Source organism: Condylura cristata, unplaced genomic scaffold (genome assembly GCF_000260355.1).
Source record: "Condylura cristata isolate star-nosed mole 26May11 unplaced genomic scaffold, ConCri1.0 scaffold00002, whole genome shotgun sequence".
NCBI classification, from domain to species: domain Eukaryota; kingdom Metazoa; phylum Chordata; class Mammalia; order Eulipotyphla; family Talpidae; genus Condylura; species Condylura cristata.
The window spans coordinates 47297264-47314720 of NW_004567103.1; the positions used below are offsets into that span (position 1 = coordinate 47297264).

At 37.4% G+C, this 17457-nt stretch overlaps 1 protein-coding gene across 3 annotated transcripts in view; it reads left to right on the plus strand.

The window, feature by feature from the left end:
- The first annotated feature begins 1491 nt into the window (after positions 1–1491).
- The window catches only part of ABCB11 (ATP-binding cassette, sub-family B (MDR/TAP), member 11), a 56748-nt gene continuing 40782 nt past the window's right edge, over positions 1492–17457 (plus strand). For all 3 annotated transcript variants that reach the window (XM_004674570.1, XM_012726010.1, XM_004674571.1), the window contains exons 1-9: positions 1492–1567; positions 2577–2598; positions 4973–5024; positions 5620–5858; positions 8974–9061; positions 9789–9922; positions 12091–12262; positions 15013–15137; positions 15657–15831. In XM_004674570.1, coding sequence (XP_004674627.1) covers positions 1492–1567; positions 2577–2598; positions 4973–5024; positions 5620–5858; positions 8974–9061; positions 9789–9922; positions 12091–12262; positions 15013–15137; positions 15657–15831 — 1083 coding nt within the window. The remainder of the gene's footprint in view (positions 1568–2576; positions 2599–4972; positions 5025–5619; positions 5859–8973; positions 9062–9788; positions 9923–12090; positions 12263–15012; positions 15138–15656; positions 15832–17457) is intronic.

The following is a 17457-nucleotide window of genomic DNA, read 5'->3' on the forward strand; positions in this document are numbered from 1 at the left end:
CTGTTAATTTGAGGACTCAGGTCTTTGCTTCTAGAAAATTGCTTAGTAATTATCGCTTTAATTATTACATCTCAGTCACTCTCCACTCTCTTCTCTTGGGACCTCAATTAAATGAACTTAGAAGTCTCCTATAACTCTACCTTGTCTCTCTTCTCTGTACATATTATAACATACATGCATAATGTGACATGTGTGTGTCTCTGTGCATCTAACTTCCATGGGTCTGCAGTTCATCATAAGAAGCAATAGTCAGGCAATGCTATGCACCATTTTACTCAGGTTCCAATCAGCAAGAGGCCAATGTAAGCCCCTGGGTCCAAGTGGAGAGGTGGTCTCTGGTTACCTGGTGGTCACCTGGTGGTCTCTGGTCACCTGTTGGCTCCCCTTAGGAGCTAATTTCTCTTACAGCACCCCTTCTCTTCCCCCCCACCCCACAGAGTCCATCTGCATTCAGAACATGTTCAAATAGCAGAAACTTCTGTTTTCTGCTTCCTTTTTTGTGTTAAACTTTATTTACTGTTTTTTAAAAAGATTTATTTATTTATGCATACAGAACTGGGGTACAGGCCAGAGGTGCAGGGGTGGTGAGAGGATTCACCAGAGACAAAGTAGGGAGCAGAACAGGCAGATGGACAAGTACACTGCTGAGAGGAGCAGCGGGTGGGTCAGGAGGGGTCTGCTGTGCCATGTGGATCACCTCCCTGGCGGGGGGATCAAACTCATGCTGAAGTGGCTTTAGCTTCTCAGTGCTGTGCTTTAACCCACTGCGCCACTAGAGAGGGCCTATTTTCTAATTGTTAAGAGATATTTATTGAATATGGCTCCCTCTCTCTCTCTCTTTTTAAATATCATTGCTATGTCTTTAAAGCAGAGAAAGTTAGAGTAGTGTAAACTCCATACTAAATCTAAAGTCTGTGTCCTGGATTTCTAACCCTGCATCCTTTATTTACAAGCTGATTTTTCCCTCACTGTTAATATCATTAAACATAATTCTGTAGACATTTATATTTTATTCAGAAAATGTCTCTCTTTAGGTCCCCTGCTCCACACTGAACTCTGTACCCTAGATCTTGAGATTGTATTTATAAAGAAACCCTAAAGGTCACCCACCTGTATTTGTGTCAATGGTCAGTTACACTGACTCAAGAAACTCAAGAATGTGGCCATTTGTGTCCTTACCGGTTTTAATTTGTATTCATTAGCAGGGAGAAAGCAGACACAGATAAGCAAAAAATAGGTAAATAAAAATAACTGCATCCATCAATGAGAGAAAGCCATTGTTAAAGGTTTGGGTTTATCTTTCCTATTAATTAGACTCCTTCAAAGAGTTGTTAAGCAGTTAAAGAAACCTTTATTTGAGATTGTTAGTGAAGGTTATTTATTGAACCAAATTGTTCTTTCATTGCTACTTTGATTAAAGAAGAGAAAATAAAAAGTAATTGCAATAATTATTTTATTTTAAAGGAAGGTTGACTGCAGATTTCAATTATCATGTCTGATTCAGTCATTCTTCGTAGTATGAAGAAATTTCGAGAAGAGGATCATGGTTATGAATCACATGGATCATGTAAGTGGCCCTTTTTTTTGGTCACAGTTATTTGTACAAAAAGAGGTAAGAACAAAAGTGGGTCAAGCTTGTAAAGTTTCAAGAGGCAGAAAAAAACCAGCAACATATGTAAAACAGTTGCTACTTGTGATTCTTTGGAATTACTGATTCTTCTAGAATCTGCATAATGTAATATCTGAAAGTGCCAGGTAAGAAAGCATAGAACATGTGTGAGTAAGGGAATCTCAGCAATGGCTATCTCTTTTCTAGATAGTGTAAGGTTGTTCCAGTTCTGGCTATTATTTTTACCTTCATTCATATGTTATGGCTGATTATAGTTATAATCATTTAGTGAGTACTGTTCCCTGAGAAAACCTGTACAAAGACTCCTGGCCAGGATGAAATAACATGGAATGGCCCCAATATCATGAGTACATGGTGTGTCTACTATTACTTAAATTTTTTCAGAAGAAGAAATTGAGACTTGAATACATTTTTTAAATTTGGCAAAAATCACATGACTAGTTGATTCTGAAACCCAAGAATGTTAATATCTACCTGTATGCTATTCCTTTACACTTATTAAATTAAAGTGGTGGTGATAGGTGATGTTAGCATCTTGGGTTCCTTTCCCGGATTATTGTTTGTGGTTGATATTTTGAATAGATAAATTGTGATGTTTCTAAAGAACTGAATAATAAATTTTTATTTTGCTCAGTTCCAAAAAATCAGATTTTCTTCAGCTAATTTAGAAATATTTGCTTCCTTTTGATATTCAGAAGACACAAAAATGTCATATTCTGGAGAAAAATCCAGAAATGAAATAAAGTCAACAGTTTTGAATATAGAGAGATATGGAGAAAGAGAAAAGGAGAAAGGAAGAGAGAATGGAAGGAGAAAAGACAAATAATCATTATGTAATGTTGCGGGAATAAAACTAAATACAGGAATATTTTTTGATCAAAGTTGTTAATGGCTATTGTATGTATCATAATTATTAACTTCATATGCATTGTTTTTATCTTGACAGATAACAATGATAAGAATTCAAGGTAAGTCACTATTTCAACAGTGAATCATTTTCTCTAGAATAATTCTACAATAGTCCAATAAAGACATAAAGCAAAGACTAAATTTGAATGCACATCACATTTATTGTAAACGATTTATATAATCAAAATTTTCTTTCTAAAATATTGTTATAATGTGATTTCAAAACCCTTTTGAAATATCCTTTCTGGATTAGACCCAAATCTCTGTGCATTCAGAAATATAGAATTTCTGACCTAAATCAGCAGAGGAAAAGTTGGACAAGCTTGAATTCATGGGCACAGGGGAGATCCCCAAACAATAATATTTCCACAGGCAAATAGTAGAAACCTAAGCTTTAATTATTAGATTTTTTTTTCATTTAAAAGTTTAAGCTAGCATATACAACCAATATTGATTTACTGTACTTTGGCGTGAGGCAGGATCAAATGGCAGGTAGCAGGCTCATTGAAACACAGAAGGAGGTATCAGGCAAGTTCCTGGTGGTGGAGGGAGAAAGATGTATAGTATTCAAAAATTTTTAAGTAATTCACGGATGAAGGAGGAGCTGGGCCTGAAACTATTAACTTTGGAGTAGGAGTGAGAGGGTCAACTTGGACTTAGACGAGGTGGGAAAGAGACAAAAATGGATGTGGCACAATTTTCTCACAAGGTGGGAAAGAGACAAAAATGGATGTGGGTGCAGACAAATGGCAGTGAAAGTGAGCAAGAAGGCTGAATGAGTTCTTTTTGTTTTTGGGAAGATCGCAGAATGAGAAGTTTGATTAATATGCTGAAGGGAATGTAAGCAATCATAGGGGGTGGAGTTATAGGTTTGCAGGCTAACTTAAGGCTGGTGACTGTACTCATTCATTCATTCATTTCATAAATATTAATTGAATGTCTACAAGGTGTCACATTCTATTATAGGTGCTAAAGATACAGAAAAGAATAAAATAGGCCAAAAATCTCCCCCCTTGAGGAACTTTCATTTGAGTGAAGGAGATATAATGAATACCATAAGTAAATAAAATATGTAATATGTAGCTAGTGATAATCTATCAATTTTTTTTCTAAGAAGAAAAAAGAAAACATACATGGAGATATGAAACAACTACCTGGTAGTTTAACTTTGGGGCCAAAGTTAAAGATTTTAAAACTTTGACCAGAAAAGATCATTTTGAGGGAATGACTTTTGCAGAAATATCAGATGGTGCTGAAGCAGTTGGCCACGCAGATATCTGAAGAATGAACATCTTGTAAAAGGGATTAGCAAATGCAAATGACCAGTGGTAGAAACAACTTTGACCTGGGCAAAGGTCAGCAAGGAGGCCAGGCTACTGGGGAGGTGAAACATGAATGTAATGAGGTGATGAAGTCAGAAGGCCAAGTGACCAGGCCATGGAGGGCTTTGGATGGCTCAACAGGAACACAGGATTCTACTCTGAGCTGGAAGAGCCACGTAAGGCAGCTGAGTGCTAGGCCTGGCATGTGTTAATATCAGTTCACTTAGAGGGAAGGTTTCCAGTAAATCCAGCTTTAGAAAGAGAAGGGCAAATAGCTGGAAGGATGCAGAGATGGGGTTTCCAAGGATGGAGTTGGGGGAAAGAATTCAGGATAATGATGAGAATGTGATCCAAATAGCAAGCATTGGGACCTGGGATGTAGGGGAGAACATTCTGGTATTGTAAGTAAATGAGGGTTTACAGGACTACAGGTGTCAACTGTGGTGATAAATAGGTGTGGAAGGAGGAAGGAAGTGAGAAAACAAGTTGCAGGAGCAGTCCCAGAATGCTGATGGAATTGAGTAGTTCCTGTTGATAACAAGGTCCAGCATACATTTAGGAATGGATGGTTATGGTGAAGCAGAAATCCTTGGAGTTAGAAAGGTCAAGCGTGGGTTGAGCATAACCTTATGAGAAATAAAATGAATAAGATATACTGAAGATATATGATTTTATGGGACATATGGGAGGTTTTTGTTATTATCATTTCATTAATATTTAATGTTGTTGTAAAATTGTTGAGTGCTAGGAGGAAGGTTTAAATTAGTTATTCTAACCACTTCAATTACTCACAAGGAAATGTAGGTAGAATGAGGTCAAAGGTCAAAACTGAGGTCAAACAATTATCTGGTAGTTTAACTGGGAGTACAGAGCATTTTTTTTATAGAGCAAAATGTCAGTACTGAACATAAGCTAAGTCTACATTGAAATATCTTGAAGAGGTAAATCTGAAGAATGAAAGCTTGTTTTTAAGAGCCAGGTTTGACAAGAATTTCTCAGCCAGTGGAGTTTTCTTTTCTTCATAAGAAGTAACTCATCAAATCACCACCTACGGAGAATTTCTCAATGTTTTGCAAAGGATGGTCTGTAAATCCCTGTGTTTTCATTTCAGGTTACAAGATGCAAAGAAAGGAGACAGCAGACCCATTGGCTTCTTTCAACTGGTAATAAATATGAACTGATTTATGGTACAGGCTTTGCGACTATAAATTATTTCCAGCATGGAGGAAGTGTTAAATCTTAAGTTTTAAAGTACAATGATCACTTTTTCAATACAAACTTTGTGAGATAACTTGCTACATAGCTATTAGAAATATACTGGTGGTTGAACATACAATTCGTATCTGGTAAATCCTGCAAACTAATCACTAACCTCATAATACTATTTTAGTAAGAAAAATGACAAGTATCAGTACTGAGAGCAAATTTATGTGTACTGAACGCTGCACAGGATTTATGCCCTTGGCAATGACAATGGTGCCAGTGATTATTCTCCCTTCAGTTTTGGGTGAATAGCCAAGAACCAAATGTAGCTCTTCAAACAGAGTCTAAGAAAGAAGTGCCATGAACTAACAATGAGGCTAACACTTTAGATTAGCCTCAATATCAATAGTGAGAAATCTATTGTCAATTAAGATGATTCCCATAAACTGTGGTTTTGAATACTATTTATCAAAATCTAGTAACTAAAATTAAATAGTCCTCCTACCTCTCCTGCTTTTCACCCATAGATGATCTCTGAATCCTTTGTTTTTCAAGTTTCGTTTTTCTTCAACGACTGACATTTGGCTGATGTTTATGGGAAGTTTATGTGCATTTCTCCATGGACTATCCTATCCAGGCGTGCTATTAATTTTTGGCACAATGACTGATGTTTTTATTGACTATGACATGGAAGTACAAGAACTCAAGATCCCTGGAAAAGCATGTGTGAATAATACCATAGTATGGATCAACAGCTCCCTCAATCAGAATGTGACAAACCAAACACTTTGTGGGTAGGCTGCCGTTTTTCCTTTGTTTATTTTTTGCTCATATCTTAAACTGTAATTCAAAGTATGTACACGGGACTTTAATGACTGAACTTCAGTGGTCACTAACATGGAGCAAACTTACCCATATTTCTACAAATTACTCTGCTTTGAGTTTCTTCCCACTCTAGCAGGGTTTCAAATCATAACAGAACACAGGATTGGAAAATGCCCACTTAACACATCACCCCAAATTATAAGAACTTTGCAGACTATAGCCTTAAGAATAACACTGCTGGGCCCTCCCTGGTGGTACAGCAGGTTAAAGCACAGCACTATGAAGCTAAAGCCACTTCTGCATGAGTTTGATCCCTGCCCATCCTGGAGATGACCCACATGGTGCAGCAGACCTCTCCTGATGCTCCGCTGCTCCCCTCAGCAGTGTACTTCTATCTGCCTGTTCTGCTCCCTGCTTTAGCTCTGGTGAAGCCTCTCACCACCCCTGCACCTCTGGCCTATATCCCAGTTCTGTATGAATAAGTAGATGAATATTAAAAAAAATAACATGACTAATACTTTACTTAATGACCCTGGGGAAAAGATTTATGAATTTTGAGTCCTTGTCATATCTCTTAAGCTAATTCCCGTCTGTCCCGTAGCTTGTTTAGTTTCTGTGACTGTGGCTAATGATGCATTTGATCCACTGTCTTTCTCTAGCATGGAGATTTCATTAGTGTTCCATAGGACTTGGAGGAGGGGCCACTGGACTCAGTTGGTGGGTGAGTTTCAGTGGAAGAATGGTAGTGCTGTAAACACAAGGCAGTCATGTGGAATGAGCCAGAGCTCACTGTGCAAATGCTATCTTTGTGCTAAGCAACATAGGCTGCCTTGTAATACATGAATCTGCAGTATAGACAGGGCTGACTCACTGTCGAAGCAAGGACTTTGCAGCTTGCCTCACACTGTCTCAGAGTCAAAACAAGTTCATTTGCATGTATGAACCAATTCATTCAAGGTTAGAGAGGGGCAGCACATGTCCTGGCTAGAAAGACACTTGGAATGTGTCCCCCAAATAAATTTACATTTTTTACCTTCTTTTCCAAAAATCATCAGCAGACTTGATTCCAGATGTGAACCAATCTTTCTAAGTCACTAATGCTCTTCCATCATAGGTGAGTCATCTTAGGGTCATTCATTCAACCAAAATTTGGATATCAAATATGTACCAGGATCTTGTGCAAGCATCAAGGATACTAGAGTTATCTTACACATTGTAGTCCTAACCTTCAGGATGGACCTTAGTGCTAGTCAGGGAGCCCATCATTTAATCAATGGCTATTAAATATATAGTTACCAACTGGTTGATGCTTGACAGAAAAGTACAGGATAACATACAATGTGCACAATTACCCTTTAAAAAATAATAAGACTTGTCATTAGAAATAGAATTTCTATTGTCTAAATATGTATGTTTCTTTTTCTAAGTTTAGAAATTTTATTTTCATAAGAGAAGATTTTGGCTTATACCCAGTCCTTCTCTCAAGTATCTTGCCACCTTAAAGCAAGAGATATGGTAACATACATCTGAGCTGATGATACCTACATCTCTGAATCATAATCAGGATGGTAAACCAATGTTACCTCATTTAAAAAGTTTAAAAGTAGAAAATAAATAAAATCTGTGGTTTGCAAAAAAAAATGAACAAATGTACTCAATGTAAAGCTATTTAATAATGTTATTGAATAATAGTACAAGATAGCAATAAAACTATTCATGGAATAAGAGTTTGCTTCTAACTAAAGAAATCATACTTTAATTCTTTGTCTGAGTTCATTAGAGGGTACAGAAAATTCAAAAAGAAGGTCTGATAGCAGACAGGATGTAAGATTTTATTTTATTTTTATTTTTTAATGTAACATTGATTTTTCACAATATGTGTGATCTAGGGGTATAGTTTCACATTTCTTCAGATGTCTGTTATCACCACCATCAAGGCACCCACAGTCCTCTACTGTAGTCTATTGGGCCCCTGCACCTTAAGTTTACCCTTCTACCCTCCCCCTCTGGTAATCTTCATTCTACGGTTAGATGTCTAGGGTTTGATTTGGTTTAGTTTCATCTGTTCCTTTGTTTTGTTTCTCTACATCCACATATGAGAGAAATCATCTGCTGTTTGTCTTTATTCTTCTGACTTAGCAAAGGAGAAAAAGGAATGGGACAAATAGAGTTGGTTACCTAGAGAAAAGAAATAACCACATCATTCAATGACCATTTATTCGAAATGTCCCAAATAGTCCAATCCACAAAGACAGAAAATTGATTAGTTGGTGTGAGAGGACATAAAATCAACTCAAAAAAGAAACACTATATAGGAACATTTATGCTAAAGATGCTGCTTTCTAATTTCTAATGTACTCTATATCACTTAACTTGTCCTAAGGATCAAAATTACCATCAGGCAATATGTTAATTTTCTAATTATAAAATTCTTTTTTTCCTGAAAGCAATTTCAAAATATTTTTTCCCCTCTCTGTGCCTGCCAATCTCAAGCCCTTTGCCAATGACTGTTGTGCTGGCAAAACGTTCTAGTTTTTTCTTGCTGTTCCCCACAAGTGTTTTTGGCATTAGCCTTAGACATTGTCCTGGAGAGAGAAGCCTTGTGGCCGTTTGGTCACCAGAAAGACTAGACAAGATGACTCATTTTTCAAAGTCACTCTGAGTTAGAGCAGTTGAAAAGCTGACTTGGATTCCTAGGGAAGTAAGAACAAGTCATTTGATTTATAACCCACCTCTGTCTTTTCAGATATCTGGTAGGAAACAAAGGTTTTAAAAGCTTTGTCCAGCTGTGATTACTCATCAATCCATAATGAGTGTGAGTCAGAGGGGCCAGAGTCCTGGGCTGCTGCCTGGGGTCTCTTGGCTTCCTGCACCTGCTGGTCAATTATTTCCTGGACCGGGCATTTCTGTCCATAAAAATGAAAGGTGTAAGGCATCACCTTCTAATATTATAGACTGATTATAATTGTACATTTAAAAATGCCTTACTTGTATTTAACATATATATTTTTTTAGATTTTTCTATACCCATACGTGTAACTTTAGTAGCCTGAGTGAGTCTTAACCTTTTCCCTTGCTTTCAAGGTTGCTGGATATTGAAAGCGAAATGATCAAATTTGCCAGTTACTATGCTGCAGTTGCTGTTGGAGTGCTCATCACAGGATATATGCAAGTTAGTAGCTGCCTTCTTTTTCTCATTAGGTCAACATCTGGAATTAAAGACTAATTGCAATGCGAAGTGTCCTCTTTAATTTTGAATTTATTCAGAAGCCCTAAGCCTACCGTTTTTATGTGGTAGGGGTTGTGAGAGAACAGGAAGAACTCTTTCCTCTCAGTTGGGAAGAAGGATACGAGGTAGTCTATAGAGATAAATATAATTTTGGTAAATGTCCCATCTTCCCTTGCATTTTCTATTTCCATCCTCTTCCAAACTCAGAAACAGACAGATGTGTGTATCATTGTAGAGGGATCATAATACCTTTAGAAAGCTTGGCATGGAGAATTAGAGAAAAGCAAAATTTACTTTCTTTTTCTCTTTTGTTGTTGATGCCTGATCAAATTAAATTCCAACTCCAAAATAGTGATTTAAGAGAATAATTCATTTTGGGCTTATGAAGGTTTATTTTATACATGAAGAGGGTAAAGTTCAATAAAGTTAAGTCTAAAAGGTCAGAGCTAAATGCAACTCGGATCTTCTGGCTTCCCTGTGTAGAGTGGAGCCCATCTCCACTTTTACCAGCTGCCAGAACTCATACCTTAGTTCACAAGAAGTGGTAATTTGTGAATTATTTCCTTCCTCTTCTCAATTGCTATACTGATGGTATTTTCTTCTGAAAAGCAGAGGGCTTAGTGAGTCTTTTAAACATTGCAGTGCTAAGCATTCCTTGTTCCATTTCCAGATATGCTTTTGGGTAATTGCTGCAGCTCGTCAGACACAAAAAATGAGAAAAATTTACTTCAGGAGAATAATGAGAATGGAAATGGGATGGTTTGACTGCAATTCAGTGGGAGAGCTGAATACTAGATTTTCTGAGTGAGTAACTGGTAGGATGTTAACGTATGCATGATATTTTTAAATAATAAAATTACTATTTCTAAACTGAATAACAATGTAAAGCACATTTTCAGTTATCTTTGGTATGGTTTATCTTTTAAGGGGGCATGGTTTTTACATAGGTACTTCCTTATCAAATTTGATCATTAACAATTAAAAACCAGGGTACCGGCCCTCCCTGGTGGCGCAGTGGGTTAAAGCACAGCACTGAGAATCTAAAGCCGTTTCCGCATGAGTTCGATTCCCGCCTGCCCCGGAGGTGACCACATGGCGTGGCAGACCTCTCCTGACCCACCCGCTGCTCCCCTCAGCAGTGTACTTCGTCGATCTGCCTGTTCTGTTCCCCACTCTGTCTCTGGTGAAGCCTCTCACCGCCCCTGCTCCTCTGGCCTGTACCCCAGCTCTGTATGCACAAATAAATAAATCTTAAAAAAAAAAAAAACAACCAGGGTACCATAGGCCCTTGTTTTGAACACTATAAACAAAGTTTATGAACAGAGTTAAAAAACAAACAGTAATTTGACCTTAAGAGGATAAATTGAGAGATGTCATAAAATTACATATCTACAAAGAAAACAAGCATGTCAAATTACTTATATTGTTTTGTCTGTTGAGGCAATTGTTACACACCAAACAAAACCAAAATAACAAGAATTTGAGAATGATACAAACTAAAACTAGATTTAAATCTCATGATACCTAAATATTATGTTGGGTCATTAACAGCTCCCAGTAATTCTGAATGAGCCCTGAGTAATTAGAATCAGTTGCACCCTATTGAAATGAACTATGAGGTCCCAGAAAAACAGTGTACATTTAAAAGCAGACTGTGTGGGGACTCCTAGGTTTCAGGGGTTATTTTGTCCCTTCCCATGACCTTGAACAAATACTACCCTTGCTGTAATACTTTACCTAATTGTATTAGCTTTAAGTAATGTCTTAGGTTCTTTTTTGCTATTAAATCCCAGCCTCTGGATGTTCCATCTAGATAAGAATATGAGATTGTTTCCAGGAATATGAATTTAATGTCATTATATTCAACAAATATTCTGGAGCACTTAACCAAATGCAAGGCATAAGGATAAACCTCAGACTTCTGCTCTCAAGGAAATTACAGCCTAACATGAAAAGAATAATGGGTGTGAGCAAATAAATAAGCAGAGTTAACATATTGATTGCTCACTGCATGCTGGACACTGCTCTACATGCCTTGCATATATTAGCTAATCCCGACTACTATTCACTGACATTGGTTCTGTTATTATCCTTAATTTAAGAATGTGAGACACAGAAAGGTTAAATAACTTGGCCAAGAAAAGCTTGTGTTTAAAGTGAGAATCTGTCTTTAGATTCCTTTCATTTTTCATCTTTATTCTAAACATCTTCTGCCAAATCCAAGAATATTTTACACATACACACACATAAAGGTTACTTCCTTTGCTGTGAAAACACAGGGAGGAAGACATTACTTCTTCCTAAGGGATTATATTTGGTTTTGTAAATGAGGTGGCATGTCTGTAGAATTTTTTTTTTTTTTAAAGATTTATTTTATTTGTTCATACAGAACTGGGGTACAGGCCAGAGGCTCAGGGGCGGTGAGAGGCTTCACCAGAGACAGAGTGGGGAGCAGAGCAGGCAGATCGACGAAGTACACTGCTGAGGGGAGTAGCGGGCGGGGCAGGAGAGGTCTGCCACACCAGGTGGTCACCTCCTGGGCAGGCGGGAATCGAACTCATGCGGAAGCGGCTTTAGATTCTCAGTGCTGTGCTTTAACCCACTGCGCCACCAGGGAGGGCCATGTCTGTAGAATTTTGAGGCTGTAAGATTTTAGCAGGTGTACGAGGGAAGAAAAGAAGGACTCTTCAGGACAGAACAAGGTATTAGTGATAAGAAAGGAGACAAATGAGGTGGTTTCCAAAAGCCTTTACCACGGGCGCGTGGACACAATTTGAGAAAATTAGTTCAAAGACAAATTTACTTGGTTATTAAGGGAAAGGTGCAGTAAATTTTCTAAGACATGAGAGACCACCTCTCAAGGGCAAAAGGACACAGAGATGGGATTATTTAGAGGGGGAAGACAGGTTTCTCAGCAAGACTTTTGAGTTCACCACATTCTGTTTTAGTGATCAAGCTTCTCTTGTTTTTAGTGATATTAATAAAGTCAATGACGCCATTGCTGACCAAATGGCCATTTTCATCCAGCGCATGACCACGAGCATCTGTGGGTTCCTGATGGGATTTTACCAGGGGTGGAAACTGACTTTGGTTATTATCTCAGTCAGCCCTCTCATTGGGCTTGGAGCAGCCATCATCGGACTGGTGAGACTGTCTTCTTGCTTCTCTCCAAGGGAAGATGTTTGCACTGAAAAACAAGAAAAAATTGTGAAGCTTACTTCCTTTCTCCTGAATTTGTTTAGCTAACATCATTATTGTTGTTTTATTTATTTTGTTTGACTATTACCCAATATCAGTATCTTCCATAAATTGGGGATTAATGATGTTCTAATAGTATAAATACTATTGTACTAATAGCAAGAACAGCTACATTTATTGAGCATCTGTTACTCCTCCAAGCACTATTAAGAGCTTCCTTTACATTATTTCTAATATTTATAGCATACTTATAAACAATTAATGTCATTTAGAATACACAAAATGAAAGCTCAGAAAGGTAAATGGACTTGTCTGGAGCTGCACAGCAAGTGATAGAACAGGATGCAAATTCATGGATACCTGACTCCACGTTCTCACTGACTCTCAGTATGCTTTCTGCTTCTGTTAATATCCCAAGCTCAGGGATCCCCTCAGAAAGACCATACAAAGCAAAACAAAACAAAACACTGTCAGATTAGTAGCAAAGCTATAAGATTACAGCAATCACTATTGTGTTAATTCACTGGATCAGATTTGCAGAGACTTGCTGACCCATTGTGAGCAGTATCCTGTCATTGTCTTGTCCCCTGGATTTACAGGCTAAGACAAAGTAGAGGAGTAGAAATTTCAGGCCACCCCAGTTAAAAACACTCCCAAGAATTGAGAAACTACTTCATATTTTTATAGCAGTTACCTTAGATAGCAATCATGGGATTATGCACACAAATAATTTCTGTAAATGAGAATAGAATTCAAGTGAAAAGCTGCACAGACACACATGATTGAGCAATGAAACATACCAATTTCCATGATGAAATTATCTCACAAAATGTTCTCTATCTATAGTCCACTAGCTAGATTACTCAGATATTGCCTAGGTAATTCAGAGTGACTCATTATATTCCAGGTCACCATTTGGCTTTACCACTTGGCTCAAGAAAGACATGTTTAACCTATCAGAACTTCAGTTTCTCATGTTTAAAATAAGGCTGATCCCTTCTAAGTCAACATGGTAATTCAAAGCATAATCCATGTTATGTACTTAGCGTGATGTCTGGCAGAATTCATTGCTAAAGAGACATTAGTTTATTTTTTTTCCAATTTACCACATCACACAAACTTTACAAGAGTCTTACCAAATGGTTTCCAGCTACACTCCAGGGAAACCTCAACTTTTGCAGAGGGTTTTCAGGGAGTCTATAAACATTTGATTCAGCTCATTCCCAAAAACACATTCAATCTTTTCTTCAAACCCATGATAAACTAATGTTCATGTTCAAATGAATCCTATGTCACATTAGCAGTTGAAAACCAGTGACATACTTGGTTTAAAAAGGGCTTAGAACACAGATTGTCTTATGGTCTTAGTGCCTATATTTCTATGTCTTATAAAATGTGTCACACATTTGGAATGTTGTAGCTCCGCACTGGTTTCATTATGAGCTCAGGCCTGTACTTGTTTGTAGAAAATGATAGAAGCAACTTCACTAGGTTCAACTCAAAAGCAGGATGTAAAAAAGGTGGAGGGACAATCTATGACTTGCTAAAAATTATGTGAGTTTTGTGTGCCCTTGTTTGACTTTAGAGCTTATGATGAAAAACATGAACATTTGTTAGAGAACTCCCGATATGTCTCTCTTACAAACCTGTGTCAGTTAAATTGAAGAATCCCAAGATTATTTAGTGGTAACATTTGCAGCTATTTAATTTTCTCACTATTGTGCTGTCAGTACACATTTCAGAAGTAAATTAGAAGACGATTATAGAGTGTCATCCAGAGCATTCAAGTTTAATGTTGATGAAAAAACCCCTCACCTTTTTTTCATAGTGCCTTTTCAATTCGCAATTTCTTATAAAATGTGAATTTGTGAAATAAGTCTATTTTAATAAGTTACTACTTTTACTTCTTCAGTATATTAGACTTTTGTCTAATAAGAATTCTACTGCAAAAAGTTTGGGAAAACCATTGGAAAGTAAACTATTAGTTTAAGCACTATATACTTCTTAGATTTGTGAGTTGGTCTTCTACAACATTTGATCTGTGTCAGGGATTTTTTTGGTGGTTAATTCTAACTAGCATGCAATCTTAAGTCCAATTTCAGAATAAGTAATTTGTTTACTAGTAGATGCAATGCCTTTGTTTGCACTTGTAAAAAGCAAGCTAGTTGGTTAAGATCTTGCAGTGGTGTTGAAATGCTATAATGTTTATCTACCCTTTGCATGCCCAGGCCCTCTCGCTCCTCCTAGTGTAAGTGCTGCTGAGGAGAACTCCTCTCTATCATTTCCATTCTAGCCAACATCATTTCTGCTCACGACTTCATTCTTCACCTCTGGTGTTTGTCAGCTTGGCAGTGGCCTTCTGCCACTAGCATGAAATATGACATGGGTTGACTTAAAAACTCCACTATTAAAGTGAGCAAAACTTGGTGGTCTCACAGATACACTTTGGGGGGTTAACTCTGTGAGTGGATGACTTTAATGGAGTCATCCTGATATATCAACAACCAAACGGGGCAGGTGAGGTTTAACATGGATTACATTTGGATCAAATTCTTTCCTCTGGAAACACCGTTACAATTGGCGTGTGCTCTTATAAGCAATTGTGCCATGTGTTTACTCTCATAAATGAATCACTGAATAAGGAATTGACCTAATTTTCACTCATTTGCATTCATTCACATTTTCTTTTCTTTTAGAGTGTGTCCAGATTCACGGACCATGAATTGAAAGCCTATGCCAAAGCAGGGTCAGTGGCTGACGAGGTCATTTCATCTGTGCGAACAGTGGCTGCTTTTGGTGGTGAGAGAAAAGAGGTTGAAAGGTTGGTTAATAGAAATGTCTGCTGTTATTCTGAATTTCATAAGAAATTTGAAAAAAATTTCCCTTTACGCACAAAGTGGCTGATTCACCTTGGTCTGTGGGACCCTGAGGGAGATTTTGTTCAAGAGGTAGCAAATAGGATAATTAGATTGGATAAAGCACTACCAGAAGTCCCAAGTTTCTGAAGATGCTACAGTTGGTGATCTTTAGAAAATCCTGTCAGGTGAGATATTTATTTTAAACTCTGGAGGTGTGTGGGTACCCATTCTGACCCCATCATCCTCCCACCACCACAGCACCCATGAGTCATCACCACAATACCTTCTGCTCTTCCCTCCCCTGTTTTGGTCCTTCTCCCTCCTCCTCCCCTCCTCATTTTCTTTCTTTAAATCTTCTCTGAATTGGGGGAAATTTAAATATCATTGTGCTGTGGTCTGTTTTAAATATTTTAACTTAAGCTGCTGCTATTGCTGCTGCCTTTGCTGTTGCTGAAATAGACTCAACTATTTTTTTGACACAGGTATGAAAAAAACCTTGTGTTTGCCCAGCGTTGGGGGATAAGAAAAGGAATAGTGATGGGATTCTTTACTGGATTCATGTGGTGTCTCATCTTTTTGTGTTATGCACTGGCCTTTTGGTATGGCTCCAAACTCGTCCTGGATGATGGAGAATATACACCAGGAACTCTTGTTCAGGTATTTTGATCTTAATCATAGAAGCATAGTATTTCCTGCAGGAATCTCAGACAAGTCCATGGTTAAGACATTTTTGTTATTACTTTAGCATCTGAGGGAGAAAAGTGTCAGTGATTTGATAGTGTTCATGTGTAAAAGCAAGCAATACTTGTACATTTTGTAGTAAAGAGAAATCAAACATTTGAATTGATAAGACCTGCAATTTTGTAAGTTCCAATTAATTGAAGGTTTTATAGTTGTAAAATCATGATTTTCTTGCCATGTCCAAAAGATATGTCAGGAAAATGGAAAGTCAGCTAAAAATTAATAATTCGTGTAGCTGAGCTTAATAATGTTACAAGATATGCACTAATGGATATAATGAGTTATTAATATACTAAGCCAATAATATCCTCAACTGAACACGTAATAAAAACATACTTTATTGCCACAGCTACTTTAATTTCCAGTACCCTTCCAGTTGTTCTTACAAGAATTGGTTGTTGAAGATCTACCATGTACCAGGCCCATATAAAGCACAGGGTCTCAATAGTAAGTAAAAGAAATGTAGTCTTAGCCCTGAAGGATTATTTCACTTATTTTTAGTTTAGTAGGAAAGGCGAGCAATAATTAAATGATCACTATAAATAAATGATGACAAATAATATCATAGGTATAAAGTAGAAGACAGGGAATATTGACAGTGAATAACAGTGTAGTCAAAGTAGCCAAATTCAGGAAAGCTCTTCCACTTATTCATTCTCCCAAACACTTTCCTCCTCAGCTTACAGCCCCCTCTCCTTGCAGCTGGATTCTTATCACTCTTCAGAATCTCAGTCAGGCCTTCCAGGTTCAGCTAGTGCTATATTCCCTTCGTTACTTGCTGACCTTTCCTCTCAGAGTTCTTGAATGAATATTTGTACTTTTTTATATTTCTACCATCCCTTTTTGCCCTCACGTAGTAACTCTATGAAATCTGTTAGGTTTGGTTTGCTTCTATGGACCATGATGGCCTTAGCACCACCTCAACCTAATGCTTTCCTTATTTACTTAATATGCAAGTTCTTACCTTCAAGTTTTGTGCCATTGGATTGTGGGCTACTTCATATATTCTATAAATAATTCATTCTTGCAACTGATAGTTCTTATGTACTTAACTATACACAAACATGTGTCTCTAACATTTTAACCATTAGTTACCAACATTTTACTCTTAAACTCACTTCTAACTTCTTCCCTCAAGCCTCCACTTAATGCCTTAAGAAATAGAAGATGAGCAGTATCCTTTAAAAGTGTAAACATTGTTTACTCTCCCCCTCCCCATGAGGACTCATCATTGAGGACTGAGTATGCATGAACTAAGTTGAATGTTTTTATTTCACTAAACTAATAATTAGGTTAATCTAACACATTTGTAGTGCACAAAATCATTATTGGCTATGGTAATTGGGCGCAAGTGGTAAGTCATTCACATAAATGACTGTAATTAAGATCATTGGTACACAGCCAGATGAAAAGTTCCCTTTGTGATCTTTTGAGAGGAAAGATGAAAGGGTACTGAATGGCGAAGAAGGCTGCTCTTTCCTGATCCTGAGTCTCCAGATCCAATGATAACAAATACTATCAGCAACAGAGTAATAGTATTCA